Raw genomic sequence first — 21,680 nt, forward strand, 5'->3', positions numbered from 1 at the left:
ATGGTGAAGGTTTGAGTAAACAAATTTAGCCACATTGGGTGCCTGGTCAGCATGACTGTTTTTAACTCTGGCAGAGTGGATTTTGTCATCATCAGTGACACCTTCGATGACCTCAACAGCGTGGTCTACTTGTCTCAGTATGATTCCATCCATAACAGATTCAATGGCACAGTCAGCACTGAGAACAAGACACTTGTCATCAATGGGAAGCCCATCTCCATCCTTCAGGAGCAAGATCCTGCCAACATCAAATGGGGTGATACTGGTGCTGAAGTCACTTCACTACCATTGAGAAAACTGGGCTTATCTGAATGGATCCAAGACCATCATCATCTCTGCCCCTTCTCCTGATGCTCCCATGTTTGTGAAGGGTGTGAACCCTGAGAAGTATGGCAACTCTCTCCAGATTACCAGCAATACCTTCTGCACCACTAACTATTTAGCCTCTGGTTAAGGTCATTCATGACAACTTTGGCATCACGGAGAGACTCATGCCCACAGTCCATGCCATCACTGCCACCCAGAAACCGTGGATGGCTTTTCCGGAAAGCTGTTGTGTGGTGACTGAGGAGCCATCCAAAACATCATCCCTGCCTCTAATGGTGTGGGCAAGGTCATCCCTGAGCTGAATGGGAAGTTTGCTGGCATGGCCTTTCATGTCCCCACCCTCAATGTGTCAGTTATGAATCTAACCTGCTGCCTGGAGAAAGTTGCCAGAATGATATCAAAAAGTGATGAAGTAGGCATCAGAGGGCACTTTCAAGGAAATCCTGGGCTACACTGAGAAGCAGGTTGTCTCTTGTGACTTAAACAGTGACACCCACTCTTCCACCTTTGATGCTGGGTCTGGCATTGCCCTCAATGACCAATTTGACAAGTTCATTTCCTGTTACCACAATGAATTTGGCTATAGCAACAAGGTAGTAGACCTCATAGTCCATATGGCCTCCCAGGAGTAAGAGCCCCCTGGACTACTATTCTCACTGATCATATAAGAAAAAGAGAGAGTCTCTCAGCTGCTGGAAAGTTCTTGCCCCGAATCATTCCTCAAAGCACTGAGAATCTTCTGACCTCTACACAGTTTCTATCCCAGACCCCCTGAAGAAGGGGAGGGGCTCAGGTTCCCCTATTCTGTCATGTACCATCACTAAAGTATACTGTATCCAGCTAGAAAAATACCTGTGCATGTACAGATGCTGTTATCAAATTTTTTTATAAAGATTTAATTTGTTTTAAAGTGTTTCTGATCGTGTACACACACACACACACACACACAGATGTGTGTGTCAATGAATATACTTAAATACAAATATTTTATGTAAAAATGGATATATGTTTGTGTGTATAACTAGTTGTGTCTATGTCTAGGAAACTTTGGATAATTTATTTGTGGAATGCCAGTTGAAACCATAAAAGACATATACACTCTTGTGGATCTATATATTCTGGAAAACGAAAACTAAAGCAAGGAAAATAGCAGTGAGAATCACACCTTAGGAAACTGGAGAGAAAGAGATGGTACTAAGTATGGTTCATTTTTGCTCTTGCCAGCACCAATAGCTTTCCAACCCCTCATTCACTCATTCACTCATTCATTCATTCATTCATTCGTTTGCTAAAAACATAGTCCAGTAGATTTGTGGACTCTAGTAGCAAAGTTAATGATATAAAGTTTTACCTCATTCCAATTGTACATTACTCTCAACACAGAGTGCTCACCCCTTATTAAAAATGGAGCAAATCAATAGAGCACTGAACTATGAAATCAGTGAATTAGTTAAGATAATATCTAAATGTCTTTTTATCATCTCCCTAGTAAAAACAAAAGCAAGAAAATTTAAGCGATTGAATATGCTATAAAATCTAGTCACATTTCTAGCTAATACATAGTTTCTAGTATTCTTTTCACGTGGAATTCTGGAGAATAATATACTTGGTTACATAATGGGAAAAAGCAGACCATGCTTTGTCCAATATTCTCTGATATTTCAAATGGCAGTTAATTTTACTTGGGTATCCAACCAAAATCCTTATTCACAGCAAAACTAGACATTCTTTTTGTACTCTTAGGTAGGCATTTCCTCCCCAGGCTTTTTATCTGTCTCTTCCCTTCTCCTCATTTGTTTATCAGAATTAACTCTCAAAATGTTAACTTACCAGTGAAAATAAATGACTATTTTTTCTGTAACCACAAATATACATATTTATACATATATATATACATACACACACACACACATATATCCAGTGGAATACTGTTCAGTCATAAAAAAGGATAAAATCTTGCTATTTGCAACAATGTGGATGGAGCTAGGGAGTATTATGGTAAGTGTCGGTCAAAGAAAGACCAATATCAAATGAAGTCACTCATATATGAAATTTAATAGCAAACCAAATGAGCAAAGGGAAAATCAGAGAGAGAAAGAGATGCAAACCAAGATACAGACTTTTAACCATAAGAAAACAAAACTGATGATTACCAGAGGGGAGGAGGGTGAGGGATGGATAAAATAGGTGATGGGGATTAAGGAGGGCACCTGTGATGTGCACCAGGTGACTTATGGAAGTGTTCAATCACTATATCGCATACCTGACACTAATATTACACTGCATGTTAACTAACTGGAATTTCAATAAAAACTTAAAGAAAGGAAAAGTGTTTTTGAAATATTTCAGTGTGAGCATAAAATATGGGCATAAATACTTTTTGAAAGCTTCTAAAAACATGACCTCAGGTATATGTATACCTGATACATTTCTCACCAAAATTACATTTGCAACAAAAAGTTCATAATTTAATAATACTTCTAAATATTATTTCAATTTAAAGCATATAATATTTGTTTTGGAAAGATTTGTAGGGATTTTCTTATCTTACTGACAATGTGAATGTTAGAATCAACTTCTTTGGAGAGGTTTTTGTCAATCAAGAGGATGAACTTTCCTTTACCCTCTTCTATTCCCCTTTCTCTCTGCTGTCTTCCTACTTAGCTTCTATTATACTTACCACACATATAATATATATTTGTTTAGTTAACATTTGTGTGTTGTTTTTCCACATTCCTGTGTTTCACTTTTGCATTTCTGCTTACTTAGTATAGTCTTATAAGGGCAAACTTGTATAGCTTCATGTCTTTACAAATTTATCCAATAAATAATTTATAATCAAATAAAATCAGTTAATTTTCACTTCATGATAGTATTGTGTTCAGTCTGTTTGAAAAAACAATGTAACTCATTCCATGAAAGTACAGTGGTAAGAAATAGATGAGTGCTCACAGAGAGTCTCATCTATAAGCAATTAGGAAGGAAAAGTCTCTACTTAGAGACTATGTATGGTAGAAGTCTTTACATTAACCTATATATCAGACCAAGCCGGAAATCAAGAAACCAAAGTCAAATCCACTTACCCAGTATGTAGTTAGACTCATAACTATGGTCCCAACACAAACACCCTTGTTAGTGAAACATTGGAGCTGAGGGGCTCATTGAGTATAGGAGCCAGGCTTGGACATATTTTTTACAGTTACCTGCGAGAGTCTTTTTTTTTTTTTTGGACATGGATGTGGGAGGGAGAGCCTGCTGCGAAAGAGGCAATGGACAGATAAACACAGTATGTAGATTTGCAAATAAAGGACAGCTAAGGTGTAAATGGGTCATATGTCATCATTTCCAAGACAGTCTCTGAAGTCTACAGCTCACAGTGTTTGAGATGCTAAGTTTTCTGTTTTCTCCATGTTGGTAGCAAAGACCATTTTTGTATCAATTGAAAGAATCTGATATAAAAATGAATTTTTAAATTTGCTTAAAAAAATTTTTTTTCCAACGTTTATTTATTTTTGGGACAGGGAGAGACAGAGCACGAACAGGGGAGGGGCAGAGAGAGAGGGAGACACAGAAGCGGAAACAGGCTCCAGGCTCTGAGCCATCAGCCCAGAGCCTGACGCGGGGCTCAAACTCCCGGAGCACGAGATCGTGACCTGGCTGAAGTCGGACCCCCAACCAACAGCGCCACCCAGGCGCCCCTAAATTTGCTTTTATAGACCATGGTTTCCCTTTTTAAATATTACTGGCAGAAATAGGGAAAACTTCAGTGAAAGATATTCTTTTCTTGGTAACAAGAAGAAGAAAATTTAGGGATACTGACTGAGACACATTTTTACTTATTTCACATAATATAAATTTTATATTTGTATGTAGTTTTAGTAAACCTCCTGTAGTATAGCCATTTGCATTTTTGTACAAATTTATAACCTACTTGCTTTGATAGGAGAAATAATAAATATTATTGACATCTAAAATTTAGCTACACCGGGGAAGACTGGCCATTTTCCCTAGAACATAAAATACATAGGACCCAGCTTTCAGGCTAATAAGAAAAAGATATTGACAATATATAAAAATGTCTAACTGAAAGAATGAAATGGGGTGTTTAAAGAATTTATGGGGGAAAATCCAGAGAGTTTTTCATTCAGTTTTGCTTTCAGGGGTATGTATATATTTTTTGCATAATCCCATTCATTTATATAAAGAAAAGACCATTCTCTGGACCATGTTCTTGAAGGCTTGCTTTACCTGCTGATTCCTTAGTGAATATATGAAAGGATTCAGGAGAGGAGCAACTGAGGTAATGATGACAGCTACCCCTTTGTTTAAAGTCACCCTTTCCCTTGCAGAAGGCTTAATGTACATGAAGATGCAGCTTCCATAAGAGAGGGAGACCACTATCATGTGTGAGGAACAAGTGGAAAAGGCTTTTTTCCTTTGACTCTTGGAAGGAATTTTCAGAATTGTCCGGATGATGTACGTATAGGAGAGCATAACTAGTGTTAAGGTGACCATAAGTGTTACCACTGCTAAAATAAATGCCATGAGTTCTAAAAAGCGAGTGTTTGTACAGGAAAGCTGTAGAATCGGAGAAGAGTCACAGATAAAATGATCAATTACATTGGAGGCGCAGAACTCCAACTTCTGCAGCAGAATTACTGGTGGAAAGATGATCAGGAATCCTGCAAGCCATGAGCTAAAGACAAGGAGTATGCAGACTCTGTGATTCATGATGGTCATGTAATGGAGAGGCTTGCAGATGGCCACGTAGCGGTCATAGGACATGGCAGCCAGAAGGTAAAATTCTGTCACCCCCAACAGGATGAAGAAAAACAACTGAGCCACACAGTCATTGTAGGAAATAGTTCTGTTTCCCGTCACTATAGTGACAAGGAATCTGGGGATACAGACAGATGTGAATGATAATTCTAGGAATGAGAAGTTTCGAAGGAAGAAATACATTGGAGTCTTTAAGTGGGGATCTGAAAGTGTGAGAATGATAATGATCAGGTTCCCAGTCACACTAAGCATGTAGGTAGCAAGAAGAAATACGAAAAGTACAACCTGCCATTGTGGGTCATTTGTCAATCCGAGAAGAATAAATTCTGTTACTGCTGTGTAATTTCTCATTATTTTCCTTCTTTATGATGGTATTTCTTGTTTTAGCTGAAAAATAGATGAAAAATATAAATTATTACATCATAAAAGAAACTCAAACACATACACACACACATGTTAAAAAAAATCATTGCTGTCTTTCACTTTTAGAAGAAAATGACTTTGTACTAAAAAGAAACAAAATACTTTTAACATTTCTTTATTATGTGATATATTGATTCATTGTTTCTATATTGCTTTCATTTTATTTTCACATATCTCAATATAAATCTGTCCTCTGAATGTTTCAATATATTCCTGAAAACAAGAAAAAAAGGGAAATTAAAACCTCTGAGATTAAAACCTCCTCATATAAGATTATGAGTTTACTCCCAGCATACCACAGTACTCTTTGAAGGTATTTTTTGTTGTTGCGTTCCTCTTCACATCTTTAATTTTTTTCTCTTTTGAATAAACATTTCTTTCTTTTTTCCCATTCAAACTTTTACAATCCACAGAGACCACTCCCTTGCCCATCTGGTAGAATAATGTGTCTCTGATAACAGTATACAGAATCCAGAAATATTTAATAGATGGGAGGGTAGCCCCAATCTAATTCCAATGGCTATGCCAAAAGGCATTCTAATTTTAATTACTAATTGGTTATAATGGTCTTGTCTAAGATTAATATGTTTTTCTTATATATTTTTTTCATTTATTGCCTACCTATAAGGAATCTCTGACATATAAAGCAGGATTTTTCTTTAAGACCTGATTTTATTTTTGTAAGCTGTAAGTGTTCTTACTTTTTTTAAAAATAACTTAACACCGATCCACACATTGCTTATTCTTTTCTTGAGGGGTGATAAAAGGGAATAGTCAAACATTAAGCTAAGTTTTGGGAGGCAAAGATTATTACTATTTTTTCTTCTATTTTGTTTCTAATACAATTCTGGGTATTGCTCAGGATTTGTTTGTTTTTCCTGTTTAAAGTTATTATTTTCCACAAAAGCTTTAAATGTGCTGTCATCTAAGATCATTTTTAAAAATACTTACTTTCCAAAAACATAAGAGACTCTTAAATGTGGAGAACAAACAGAAGGTTACTGACGGGGTTCTGGGAGGGGGGATGGGCTAAATGGGTAAGGGGCATTAAGGGATCTACTCCTGAAATCATTGTTGCACTATATGCCAACTAACTTGGATGTAAATTAAAAAAATAAATTAAATAAAAATTTAAAAGAAAAAAAATACTTACTGTCCAGACAGCCTGTCTACACCTGTACCATCTTATCTGTTTTCTATGTCCTTCAGAAGTTTCAGAGCTGTCAAAATGAATGACATTTTCTGAGGATTAGCCAATTAACTTAATATGTTAATGAACTTACTAAAATCTTTTACCTACATAATTGCTGGGAGAAAATAATTCCTACTTTCCATTGTCTGTCCTCTTCTTTGTGGTCATAAGATTTGCATTTTTTTGGCTTCTGCCTTTACTTGACAGATGCTAACTTTTACTATGTATAAATTCACATTGTATAAAACTAAAACATAAGGTATATCTGCTCAGTGTTAAGATATGTCAATTAAATTGTTTTGAATCTTGCAGAAAAATAATACATTTTGTGTCCTGAAATTGACTATATTAAAATGATTATTGGGGCACCTGCCGAGTTCAGTCGGTACAGCATGTGACTCTTGATCTTGGGGTTGTAAGCTCGAGCCTCACGTTGGATGTAGAAATTACTTAAAAAGTAAAATCTTTAAAAAAATTTTAAATTAAAAAGATTATTGTTAAAAAAATAACTAAAGATAGCTAGCTAAGAACACCAAAGTCATGTAATTCTATCAATCACAAAATATCAATGTTACAATAAAAATGTTGCATAAAACTATTAAATTATAGTAGTTTTAAATTTTTCTTTATTTACATATTTCATATAAATTGTGCAGTTTAATTTGGTTCATATAAAGCATTGTGCATTAATTAAGAATACTTGTAAAAAGTGTAAACATATACTATAAAAGCAAAAATATAATCCTGAAAGAAAAATTTAAAGGCATACTTACTTTTATGGTAAATATCATTGGTTTAGTCAATGGTATTTTTAATGGCTTCTTTAATTTGTTTAAATGTAAGTGCTTTGGGATTTTTCAAAGGTTTTTGCAATCTGTTTCTCCTCTGTCATTTTATATTTGTAACCAAATATTCAAAATAATGATCGTAAAGAATAATTTCAGGAGCTCCTCTACTGTGTTAATAAAAGGGTATACATTAACCTATTTCTGTACATCAACCTCAATTTCTCTAAGGAGCTGAGGTCTTAGAAGATCCTACCTGTTACTATTTATCATTATCTTGATACTTAAAATGAAATAAGTTGTAGTTGAAATAAAAGCTAATGTATTGTCTTTCCAACCTTAGTGGACAAAATGATGTGATCTTAGTAATGTTATTCAGGCTAGCCATAATTTTATCTGCTCCATTCCTAATAGACTCAGGGGGATTAGTTGAATGAATAGACAAAAGGTACTATAGTGATTGGTGTTCTCAGGACACCAGCATTAAACTATAGTCCAAATTAGTACCCAATTTAGAATATAATATTTAGGTGAGAGTGGCCTGAAAGCAGAACAGAAAAATATATACAATCATTTGATTTTTTTTTTATAACAAATTTGTGGAAGCTCTTTCTTTTTTTTAATTTTCTTTTTTCTTTTTTAAAATTTACATCCAAATTAGTTAGCATATAGTGCAACAATGATTTCAGGAGTAGATTCCTTAATGGCCCTTACCCATTTAGCTCATCCCCCCTCCCACAACCCCCTCAGCCACCCTCAGTTTGTTCTCCATATTTATGAGTCTCTTCTGTTTTGTTCCCCTCCCTGTTTTTATATTATTTTGTTTCCCTTCCCTTATGTCCATCTGTTTTGTCTCTTCAACGTTTATTTATTTTTGGGACAGAGAGAGACAGAGCATGAATGGGGGAGGGGCAGAGAGAGAGGGAGACACAGAACTGGAAACAGGCTCCAGGCTCTGAGCCATCAGCCCAGAGCCCGACGCGGGGCTCGAACTCCGGACCGCGAGATCGTGACCTGGCTGAAGTCAGACGCTTAACCGACTGCGCCACCCAGGCGCCCCTGTTTTGTCTCTTACAGTTCTCATATGAGTGAAGCCAGATGATTTTTGTCTTTCTTTGACTGACTAATTTGACTTAGCATAATACCCTCCAGTCCCATCCATGTAGTTGCAAATGGCAAGATTTCATTCTTTTTGATTGCTGAGTAATACTCCATTATATATATATATATATATATATATATATATATATATGTATATATATATATACCACATGTGTGGTGTATATATATATATATATATATATACCACATCTTCTTTATCCATTCATCCATCAATGGACATTTGGGCTCTTTCCGTACTTTGGCTATTGTTGATAGTGCTGTTATAAACATGTGGGTCCAGGTGTCCCTTCGAAACAGCACACCTGTATCCCGTAGATAAATGCCTAGTAGTGCAATTGCTGGGTCATAGGGTAGTTCTATTTTTACTTTTTCGAGGAACCTCGTACTGTTTTCCAGAGTGGCTGCACCAGCTTGCATTGCCACCAACAATGCAAAAGAGATCCTCTTTCTCTGCATCCTTGCCAACATCTGTTGTTGCCTGAGTTGTTAATGTTAGCCATTCTGACAGGTGTAAGGTGGTATCTCATTGTGGTTTTGATTTTACCAATGGAATAAAGACAGTCTCTTCAGCAAGTGGTGCTGGGAAAACATGCAGAAGAATGAACCTGGACCAGTTTCTTACACCATACACAAAAATAAACTAAAAATGGATGAAAGACCTCAATGTAAGGCAGGAAGCTATCAAAATCCTCGAGGAGAGAGCAGGCAAAAACCTCTTTGATCTTGCCTGCAGCAACTTCTTACTCAACATGTCTCTGGAGGCAAGGGTAACAAAAGTAAAAATGAACTACTGGGACCTCATCAAAATAAAAAGTTTCTGCACAGCAAAGGAAACAGTCAGCATAACTAAAAGGCAATGGACAGAATGGGAGAAGATATTTGCAAATGACATCAGATAGAGGGTTAGTATCCAAAATCCATAAAGAACTTATCCAACTCAACACCCCCCCCGAAAAAAAATAATAATCCAGTGAAGAAATGGGCAGAAGACATGAATAGACGCTTCTCTAAGGAAGACATCCAGATGGCCAACTGACACATGAAAAAATGCTCAACATCACTCATCATCAGGGAAATACAAATCATTTAAATTTTTTGTAATAATTTCTAACTTCATAAGGAGAAAAACTTAATAATGGAGTAATCAAGATTAACAATTTATCAAGAGCAACTCGCTAAGTTGTCAACAGTGGGCTTCTCTCCAATCTTAGGGAAAATATTAAGAATTTTTTAAAACTGTGTCTGAGGTCTCTATTATTCTATACCATAAGAGATGTCAGGCTTAACTGTAAGCTTTTACATTTTTTCACTGAATGATGATGTAAACTTGATCATTACAATGAGTACCATGTACTCATTCAATAATTAATTTTATTTATTTGTTTATTTATTTATTTTCTCAAAATAACTTTTTAAAGTTTTTTTTAATTTTTTTTTCAGAGAGAGAGAGGGAGAAAATTTGCTTAAGCGGTGGAGGGGCAGACACAGAGGAAGAGAGAGAATCCCAATCAGGCTCTGCGCTGTCAGCCAGGAGCTGCACCAGGGACTTGATCTCATGAATTGTGAGATCATGACCTGAGCTAAGAGATTAAGAGTCAGATGCTTAACCAACCAAGCCACCCAGGCACCCCAATAATTAATTTTTATTTTTATTTTATTTATATATTTGTATATATGTATTTATTCACTCATTTTAAAGTTTATTTTTTTTTCTGGGGGGGGGTAGGGTGGAGAGGCAGAAAGAGAGGGAAGCTAAGCAGTGTCCCCACTGTCCGTCCAGACCCGATGTGGGACTTGAACTCACAAATGATGAGATCATGACCTGAGCTGAAATTGGACACTTAACTGAGCCACCCAGCCACCCCAATATGCTTATTTATTTTTGAGAGAGAGAGAGGGAGAGGGAGAGGCAGAGAGAGAGGGAGGCAGAGAATGCAAAGTAGGTTCCTTGCTGTCAGTGGAAAGCCTGACCTGGGGCTCCAACTCCCAAACTGTAAGATCGTTCCCTGAGCTGGAGTCGGGCACTCAACTTTTTGAGCCACCTAGGCACCCCTCAATAATTACTTTTTATCTTATTATGTGTTGGGCTAAAGCTTAGATTTTGAGAATACGAAGATAATAAAGACAACTTTCTGCATAATTTTCACTTACAGAACTATGTGAGAATTAGTTTTGAAATCTCATATTCTGTATTTAATGTCCAATTGAAGCAATATCCTACCCTCCCACCTGCATCATCTTATTTCTCACTGCATTGATCTGAAATGACATGTACAATATCCCTTTCACATTCATTGTTTGAGACTTGTATTAGTTGCTACTTAAACAAGGAGGTACAAACACATATAAACAGTTTATAGTAAATTGAATTTGGGATTGTTTAATGACCTTAAAATGCTACACACTATCTGAACAAAGATTTTAAGATATTTTTACTGTTTCTTTGGGAAACATGAAGTTATTCAGGGTATATGATTAAATAATACAGAGTGCACAGTATAGAGACTGTGAAAGCAGAACAGCTATTTTAAACTAAAAGTATATTAATCTATTAACAATAAAAGTCAATAATTTGAATAGTGTGCCATAAACATATTCCTGTTTCATTACAAACATTGTTGCAATTGTGCTATGTGATGTTTATGTGTAGGCCAAAATATTATTTAAAATTATACATTGTGGTGAACCTGTTACTAAGTAAAGATAGTTGAAATTTTGCTTTATGTAGGGGAGGGAAGATAATTTTGATTATGTAGTGGAGGTAAGATAATTGTCCCTCTATTTTTCTAGGTTCTTGAGTAAGACCACCCCCTGTAATAAAAGACTGATTAACAAGATAAAAACAAACAGAAGTTTAATAACACGTATACCTCTTGTGTACATGGGAGAGATACAGGAAAACTGAGTAACTCCCCCAAATGGCCCAAAGCTACTACCTTAAATGACTTCTTCAGCTAAAGCCAGAAGATGTGTGTGAGGTGGAGGGTGAGGTGGATGGAACCAGTTACAGGAAGTTTTCAGGGGAAGCACAAGAATGAGGGTATGCTGTTATGCAGATTTAAATTGCTGCCTGTCCTTTGAGGAGAAATGTTAGGGATTTGATCATCCTCTCCTTCTTGGTACAGAGAGGTACAGAGACACCCTTGCCAATAGAGATTTCCCTTATAAATGTAAACATCTTATGAAAGAGTAACTTCTACTCAGTTTTCAAATCTTTTCCTTTGCTTGTTTTTTTTTCTTTCTTTTTTTTTTTTTTTTTGAAAGAGAGAGAGATGCTGCATGCGAGCTAGGCAGAAGGGCAGAGAGAGAGAATTTTTTTTTTTAACTTTTATTTATTTTGAGAGGGAGAGATAGCTGCAGGGGAGGGGCAGAGAGAGAGAGACGGAGAATCCTAAGCAGGCTGCACACTGTCAGTGCAGAGCAGGACATAGGGCTTGAACTTACAAACTGTGAGATCATGACCTGAGCAGAAATGGACTCAGACTCTTAACTAACAGAGCCATCTAGGTGCCCTGGGAGAAGGAGAATCTTAACCAGGCTTCACACCCAGTGAGGAGCCTCAAGTGGGGATCTCTCAGGACCCTGAGATCATGACCCTAAGATCATGACCTGAGCTGAAACCAAAAGCCTGCCGCTCCAACCAACTGAGCCACCCAGGTTCCCCCGTGTGCTATTTCTTAAAAATGACTAGCTCAGAGGTGCCTAGGTGGCTCAGTCGGTGGAACGGCCAGCTCTTTATTTTGGATCAGGTCATGATCACATGGTCAGTGAGGTCAGCCCCATGCTGGGCGCTGTGCTGACATGCTGGAGGCTGCTTGGAATTCTCTCTCTCTCCCTCTCTCTGCCTCTCTCTCTCTCTCTCTCTCTCTCTCTCTCAACATAAATAAACATTAAAAAAAACGTTTTAAAAAAGTTAAAATCTATCAAAACTTACTTATACACACAAACACTTGAAAACTATATATGACACCATTCAAAGTGGAGAGAAATGCAAACAAACGTAAAGATGCAGTATTAAATCATAACTGCATAAGATGAACTGTGGTACACACTGTAGTACTGTATATCTTCATAGCCACCTCCTGTTGCTATTGTGGTGAGCTCAAGCATTGCGTGTATCTGCTTAAAACACCATGCGACCCTGATATCTCGGTGTGAGTTATTCATCTACCCAGGAAACTGCTTATCACAATAAAATTGAACTCGTGAGGTTTTTGATTTTTCCTCATTGTGTCTAGTCCAGTACCATAAACCCTGAATAACACCAGTGGAACCTGAAGTAAGTGCCACTAGTGATACTGGATATGCTCCCAAGAAGGTGGGAAAAGTCATAACATTACAAGAAGAAGTTGAATTGCTTGGTATGTACTATAGCTTGAGGTCTGCAGTTACAGTTGCCCATTTCAAGATAAATGAATCCAGCATTAAAGACTGTTGTAAAAAAAAGGAGCGGGGGAATTCATGAGACTGTCACTAAAGCTATGGCAGCAGCCATGAAAACATTGCACTTTTTGCAAAATACCTTTGTATCTCATATTAAAAATGCAGGTTTTGTGTGGGCACAGGATTGCTAAGAAAGGTATACCCATAGACTCTAATATGATTGAAGAAAAAGCATAGTCATTACATGACAACGTCGGTGAAGTGTGTAAGATGAGAATTTAAGGCCAGCGAATGATGGTTTGATAATTTTAGGAAGAGCTGTGGCTTTAAAAACCTCAAAATAACAGGAGAAGTGGCTTCTACCAATCAAGAGACAGAAGATGAGTTCCCCAATGTCATTGAGAAAATCTTTGAGAAGAAAAGATATCTTCCTTTTTTTTTTTTAATTCTTGAGAGAGAGAGAGAGACAGACAGACAGAGTGTGAGTGGAGGGGGAGCAGAGAGAGAGGGAGACACAGAATCTGAAGCAGGCTCCAGGCTCTGAGCTGTCAGCGCAGAGCCCGACCCAGGGCTCAAACCATGAACCATGAGATTATGACCTGAGCCCAAGGCAGACACTTAACTGACCAAGTCACCCAGGTGCCCTGAAAAGATATTTTCCTGAACAGAGGTTTAGTGCGGACAAAAGTGCCCTATTATGGGGACAGAGTGTGTGGGGAAAACCACAAAAGATTTGTATTAGTAAATAAGAAAAGTGAGCACCAGAATTTAGCAAGAAAGGATTAGGCCAATTCTACACTTTTGTTACATGCAGGCAAGTTTTTGTCCAAGACCGCTTTTATCCATAAAGTTGCTAACCCCTGAGACTGGAAGGAAAAGATAAATAACAGCTATCAGTCTTTTGTTGGTACCACAAGAAGGCCTGAACAACAAGAACCCATTTTCTGGATCGATTCCATTGATGCTCTGTCCCTAAAGTCAGGAAGTACCATGCCAGCAAGGAACTACCTTTTGAAGTTCTTTTCATATTAGACGATGCCCCTGGCCACCCAAAACCCCATGAGCTCAATACTGAAGGTGTTTTACTTGCTCCCAAACACAATATCTCTAATTCAGCTTCTAGATCAAGGGGTCAGAGGACCTTTACGGCTCATTATACACCATATGCCAGGGAAAGGATTGCCAACATTATGGAAGAGAATCCTCATGGAACATCATGAAAGTCTGGAAGGATTACACCACTGAAGATGCCATTGTTCTTACAGAAGGATCTGTGTGAGCCATCGAGCCTGGAACCATAAATTCCATCTGGAGGAAACTGTGTCCAGATGTTGTGGATGACTTCACAGGATTTAGGACAGAGCCAATGAAGAAAATCACAAAAGAGATTGTATATTCAGCACAAAGGTGGGGGCAAAGGGTTTCAAGATAGAGATCTTGGAGAAATTCAAGAGCTAATAGACACCACACAAGAGGAAGTAACAGATTATGATTTGATAGATTATGATTTGATAGAGTACCAAACCAGTACCAGGAGAGGAGGAAGAAGAAGAAGTGCCAAAAAACAAATTAACATTAGACAGTCTGGCAGAGGAGTTCTGATTATTCAAGACTGCTTATGACTTCTTTTACAACATGGACCCTTCTATGATACAGGCACTGAAAGCAAAGCAAGCAATGGAAGAAGGATTAGTATTGTATGGAAACACTTTTAGAGAAATTATAAAGCAAAAAATCAGACAGAATTACAATGTATTTCCGTAAAGTCGCACCAAGTGTGCCTCGCTCTCCTGTGACCCCTCCCACTTTCTCTGTCTTCCACTTCTGTCCTCCCTGAGACAGCAAGGCCCACCCTTCCTCTTCCTCCTCAATCTGCTCAATGTCAAGATAACAAAGATGAAGACCTTTATGATGATCCGCTTCCACTTAATGAATAGTAAATAGTCACCATGCCATATAGTTAATAAATTTGTGTTGTATATGTCCATGTCTTCACATGAAAATATAATCACTGTATAGCAAGAACTCTTTGAGACGTTTGTGTTATCATTATCATCATCACCTAAGTATTCACCATGTAGGGCAACACGTGTAAACCTTGTTTTTAAGTGGATAGCCTATATCCACAGGAATAAGGTGAGTAATATTTAGCTTAAAATTCATAATGGACTAGCTTTCTTAACCTTTTATAACTTTGCTTTCAAAGAATTGCATTGCCCTACAGTATGCTTCTCCTTCTCTGGTAATCGGAGAAACTGTGTATCAGCCTATCAGCACAGGTAAGTGGTTTTTTAAAAATGTGACAGTGTTTCCAAAAGTGTATTATGAATGACTATAAAATTGTATGCCATAAAAATTGTACAGTGATTCATTCATTAGTGACTAGTCTGGGTTACCGTGAACAATAGTATCAATCGCACTAGGTTACCATTAAGCAATCATACGACTGCTTTTTCCTATCAGTGTTTGAATCATTGTACTTGTAAATAAATCTGAGTTTCTTTTTCATCTTATCTTTCTCATTTTTGAAAAGTAGAGAGAGACAGAGACAAGGAGAGAAAGAGAGAGAGAGAGAGAGACAGAGGTAGAGAGAGGTTTGCTAATCTGAAAACAAGTCAGTGACCTATAACTGAGGGAATAGCGTAAAGTTAATCTATGCCCCCCTTTAACACGTTGGACACTGATCAATAATACAAACACACCACAGCTCTTAGGAGGGAGGCTTTAGTCTCTTAAGAGGGATTTTTATCATTTTTTTTTACTAATACACAGATTTTATTTAAATTGTGTTTAGTGTGTACATTGCATGTTTGTCTCAATGCGACTGCACAGTGTGGATTTTTGACATCATGTCACTGACATCCACAAGGAGTATTTGATGAATTCATCTGAGCTGCCAACCCAGAGACTCTTTCCAAGGCCATTGCAGTGTTCACTGAAGGAACGGTCAGAGCAGCCACACAGAGTAACAGGTATCATCCCCTCAAATGCTCCCAATCTCACTCCCTCTGACTGAAGTGCAATGAAAGTCAAGTTAATTGGAAAGCCACTCTCAACTGGTAGTACATTTTAATGAGAATTTTCTTTTTAGCAAATGCTCAAAAGAATCTTACATACCAGAAAAAAGGAATACTTTGTTACTCTTTCAATGATTTCAGGAATTTCCCAGACACAAAATCTCCATTATTCAACTCCATTCAAAGAAACAAACAGGATGCTTGGGTGGCTCAGTCAGATAAGCAACCAACTCTTGATTTTGGCTCAGGTCATGATCTCGCTGTTCATGGGATTGAGCCCCACATGGGACTCTGCATTGATGGGGCAGAGCCTACTTGTGACTCTCTCTCTCTCTCTCTCTCTCTCTCTCTCTTTCTGCCACTCCCCTGATCAGGCATGCCTGCTCTGTCTCTCAAACGAAACAAACATTTAAAACAAATGCAAAAACAGTTTACGAGCATTTCCTCTTTATTTCATTATGAATACATGTGTGAATGTTAATGCAATGTAAGATATATTGACTTTCTATCATAATATCTGAATATTGGCTTTTGTTGTTATCATTATTTTCCAGTATTATTGAAATATGCTTGACGTGTAACATTGCATACATTTAAGGTGTATAACATAATGATTTGATATATGTATACATTATGAAATGATTACCACAACAAGAATAGTTTAAAAATCCATCATCTCACACAGTTATTTTTTTAAAAATGTTCTTTGTGTGTGGTAAGAACATTTAAGATCTATTCTCTTAGTATCATTCAGGTATACAGTAGAGTACTGGTAATTATAGGCAGCGTACTGTATAGAAAGCCCCCAGAACTTACTCATAACCAGAAGTTTGCACCCTTTGACTATCCTCAACCATTTCCCCACCTCTTTGCACCTGGAAACCATCATTCTACTCTGTTTCTATGAGGTTGCCTTTTTAAAATTCCATATTATAAGTGAGATAATACAGTATTTGTCTTTGTCTGCCTGACTTATTTCTCTTAGCATAATGTCCCCACGGTTCATCTGTGTGGTCACAAATGGCAGGATAACCTTATTTTTAATGGCTAAATAATATTCCTTTGTATATATGGGTCACATTTTCTTTATCCATTCAACTGGTGATGGACATATAGATCCAAAGGAAGCATAGGGGAGAGATATTCAGGAGCTGGGGAGGGTTTATGAAGAGACCCATCAGTGAAATAGTCATTTTTCAAGATTTACAAGGCATGTGAGCAGCTTTGGTAGATCATAATAACAGTATCCATTAAATAAGAATTTCCCTGCTCTCCTTTTGCTTTCCTGCACTCTAGTTAATGGAAGATGAGCAAGATGGGAGAGAAGAATTCCTACACAAAGAAAGAGAATTGAAGCTTGGTCCTGTTCTGCTACTGTAGGTGCCTTTGTTCAACAAGCTCCATATATGTGATGTGTTATAAGTTGTAACATAGGTATTTAACCATTTCTTTGGTGAACTTTACATCATGATATGATACCTATTTTGATATGTGATGTATATTGTGTGTATACTTCTAGCTGAAATATCCATGACACTAGCTTCATACACCAATCCTTTTGTTTAATATGCAGATCTAGGGGTGCCTGGGTGGCTCAGTTGGTTAAGCGTCCGTCTTCGGCTCAGGTCACGATCTCACTGTCCGTGAGTTCGAGCCCCGCATCGGGCTCTGTGCTGACTGCTCAGAACCTGGAGCCTGTTTCGGATTCTGTGTCTCCCTCTCTCTCTGACCCTCTCCCGTTCATGCTCTGTCTCTCCCTGTCTCAAAAATAAATAAAACGTTAAAAAAATTTAATATGCAGATCTATATTTAACCATCAGTACTATCATGAAGAGATCTTCCAGGGAGGATCTAGGTCTACAACTCTATTAGCCTTTTAAATAATTAATATTCCAGTTGCTATACTATTAAAGGAATAATATCTTATGTAAAAGTTGTTCCTATTCAAAACATGAAAACACTACATATATAAGCTTATTTTCCAGAGGTATCTACTATTAACATTAATGTGTCTGCATATATCTGCATAAAGATTATTTTTCCTCTTGGAGGAATTATGCAAAATAAACAGAGACAGGTTTTATAATCATTTTCACCTATTTATTAATTTTATTGGTTAGTTACCTTATTTTTTCATCATTTATTTTCTATGACTTATCTGTCATTGGCTTTTTACTTCAGATGTGGGTTAAGCTGCATAATCTCAACATAATTTTTAGGATCTTTAATTACATAAAACTTTAGTGAACTCATTGTGTGCTGAGATACTGTTTATGTTGTTTCAAAGTCTCTGTTTTATATTTTGTATTCACCCCAATGCAAGGTCTTCATCACATCAGATTTAGGTTTTAACTGTGATAGAATAGAACTACAATTTTTTTCCTTCAAATCTAAATTAATGTCATCCATTCCATTATCTGGAGATATTTCTTTATAACTAACATATTCAAGTAAGCATTTAGAAATGCACGCTGCTCAGAAAAGTAGACACATCAGAGGAAGTGATTGCTTACATGTATTGCAAAGTTTGCAATATCAAGAAACATCTCCGTGATTTTGCTCCAGGACTCTATGTTATAAATCTGAAAACAGGTTATATTTGGAACAGCTCCAAAACTAATAACAAAAAAAAATTCTGCCTTTTTTTCCTGAAGATATTGAAGTCCTACCTCCATGCAGACGTACAGTAAGTTTTCTCACAAGTATGAATTTTGAATAAGTTATTCAACTATAAGTAGGGTACCACCTCATCTGTTCCTGTGGTTTTAGTATGGGATTTAGATTGGGGACAAGAGGTCTTTAAACCTGGATTACCCATGTAGTGTAAATATAGGGAAGACAAGATGAATCTTGGAGAGATTTTCTTTTTCTTTCTTTCTTTTTTTAATTTAAATTCAAGCTAGTTAACATACAGTGGAGTCTTGGCTTCAGGAGTAGGACCCAGTGATTCATTTCTTACATATACATCCAGTGCTCATCCTTGAATGTGCCCTCTTCAATGCCCATTTAACCCATCTCCCCCCAGCAACCCTCAGTTTGTTCTCTGTATTTAAGACGCTCTTATGGTTTGCCCCCTCTCTATTTTTAATCTTATTTTAACCTCCCTTTCCCTATGTTAATCTGTTGAGTTTCTCAAATTACACATGAGTGAAATCATATACCTGTCTTTCTATGATTGATTTATTTCACTTAGCATAATACCCGATAGTTCCATCCATGTTCTTTCAAATGGCGTGATTTTCATGTAATAAAAAAAATCAATTTTTTTATTGATGAAATTTAAAATAAGGAATGGAGAATGTTTAAATATCACTCTTTCAGTCTTTCGTTAGAAAGCACAATATAACTTTCCAGCTCTGAAAAACTTTACTGTTCTAAATAAATGATTAGTACCTAACCTATTAACACCACTGTAGTTAATACAAATTTTATATTTGGATCAAGTTGAACCCTAAGAGTGTACAAAGTAACCACATTATCTTAGTCTTCTACAAAACTTTTAGTGCAATATCCTTGGCTTTTATAGAAAGCTGCTACTGTATGCAGCTATGTTAAATCTTCCTTTGCACATAGCATAAATGTTTTATTTTGTCCATAATAATAAGCCCTGCATGTAGAGTTGTCTTTAGAATTTAATGTTAAGAAAACTTTGCTTTTTTGAAATGTTGGTATAGTATTTTTTTCTCCAATAATACAAAATTTTTTAAAAAATAATCCAGAGTACTTTTCTATTCTGTCCTGATTGTCATACCTTCAGAGAAAGTATTTGAAGTTAAGTCATAGAAAATATGTCCTAGTTAATCTATGTAAAGTTTGTACTTTCACTAATTTTGTATCATGTCATTTTTATTTTGCTATTTGTAAATGTATTATAGTTGTTTAGTGGTAAAACTGTTGTTTTGAAACCAAAATTCCTGGATTCGAATTTGGGCTCCTCCCCTTGGTATTAAACGGCTCTGTACCTCTGTTTTATTATGTCTACAATGATAAAAATAGTACATAAGACATTGAGGCAAAAGTTGGTAAAATTGATTTGAAGCAAAATATGCAGTCTATATAAAGTGCTTAGAAAAATGTTTGACAGAAATTGAGGTTTCAATACATTCAATAACTTCTTTTTTCACTACATTTGTTGCAAGTTACTCCAAAATATTTTAGAATAAGAATATACATATGCACTTGATAAACAATAAATGAGCATCTATAATGCATACCAAATTGTGTTAAGTGTTAGAGGGACTTATAGAGAAATTTATTCCATCTTATGGCAGCAGAAAATTTGTTAGGATAGTAAAATGATACGCATGAGATAATCAAAGTATAAATAGGTACAACCATATATAGGGATAACTATAATTATATTGAAAAAGTATGTGAAGACATGGTGCCAAAGTTGTTTACTGTAGCAAGAAGATAGTATATTTTGGACAGATATGAACTGAGTATTAGATGTAGGTAGAATTTAGAACTAGACTGAAGGAGAGAGAATTGTGGGTAATTCATGTCAGAGTGCTAAGCCTAAACTGAACAAGATGAGTGGATGCCAAGTGAGGCGGCCCATTGATTTCATGAAGTTATAATTTGGAGAGTAGTAGAAGGCCTAATTTGCTAACTATAAATTGGGAACTAACAAAATCTTTTAAGAAAAGAGTGACATGCTGAAGATAGTGCTTTAGAAAGCAATAATCTGGAAGCTTAAAAAACGAATGCTGAGAAGGCCAAGATAACCATGTACGATTTTAAAATTATTATTACTATACTCAAGTTGAGATAAGGAGGTTTCAAATTTGAAGTATAACTATAGCAGTGAAAAAAAGAAAGAAAGATGAATGTGAGGATTATTTCAAGCACTAGATTAAAAATATTTCTTATGTATTGAAAACATAGTGTTATTACTTACAGAAGTTTGATAAGTAGGAATGGAACTTATTAAAAGTTGTCATCATTAGTGACAGGTGGGAAGGAGCTAAGATGGCAAACAAGTAGGAGGGCCCTCGGCTTGCCTCATCCCTGGAACACAGCTACATAAATGTCAAATCATTTTGAATATGCAACATATTGACCTGAGGACTGACAGAACAAATTGCACAACTAGAGGGAAGGAAGAGGCCATATTGTGGAAGGTAGGAAGTGAGGGGATGTAGTGTGGGTGATAAATGGATCACGGGTGCTGTGGAGGAGAAGGACTCTGCTTATGGACAGAGGAGAGAGAGAGAGATTGAGAGAGAGAGAGAGAGAGAGAGAGAGAGAGAGACGTATACAGGGGATTGCACAAGGGAAACACTTCCCTAAAGCCAGTGAGAACATAAAAATGAGAGGGGCTGGTTTTTATGAGATTTTTCAACCAGTGGGGTTCAAGGTCTGGAGTTTTAGAGGTCCACAGTGTGACTGGTATAGAGCCCCAAGGGCACTGCAGTGCTCCTGTGGAAAAGGCCTGTAGAAAACCTGGGGCAGAAGTTGCAGTCTGAGGGTCTCCTGGGACATATAGCAAGAGATTTTTCCCCCTTCTCCAAATGCATCTGGAAGATGTCCCTCTCTAGGGACAAAGTAGCTGGTGGGTGCAATATCCACCCCCCACCCCTCAACATAAACTAACTACAGTAAGCAGCATAGCAGTAACAGTGATGGCCTAAACTGCTTATAACAATCCCT

At 36.9% G+C, this 21,680-nt stretch overlaps 1 protein-coding gene and 1 pseudogene across 1 annotated transcript; one reads left to right on the top strand and one right to left on the bottom strand.

The window, feature by feature from the left end:
• On the top strand, nucleotides 1-959 carry LOC122473035 (annotated as a pseudogene).
• Nucleotides 960-4,518: 3,559 nt separating this feature from the next.
• LOC122473036 (olfactory receptor 6C75-like) lies at nucleotides 4,519-5,457 on the bottom strand. The gene has a single exon (XM_043563152.1). The coding sequence runs from the start codon at nucleotides 5,455-5,457 to the stop codon at nucleotides 4,519-4,521; it is 939 nt and encodes a 312-aa protein (XP_043419087.1).
• Between the last annotated feature and the right edge of the window lie 16,223 nt (nucleotides 5,458-21,680).

The sequence above is a fragment of the Prionailurus bengalensis genome, chromosome B4, assembly GCF_016509475.1.
Source record: "Prionailurus bengalensis isolate Pbe53 chromosome B4, Fcat_Pben_1.1_paternal_pri, whole genome shotgun sequence".
Lineage (NCBI taxonomy): Eukaryota > Metazoa > Chordata > Mammalia > Carnivora > Felidae > Prionailurus > Prionailurus bengalensis.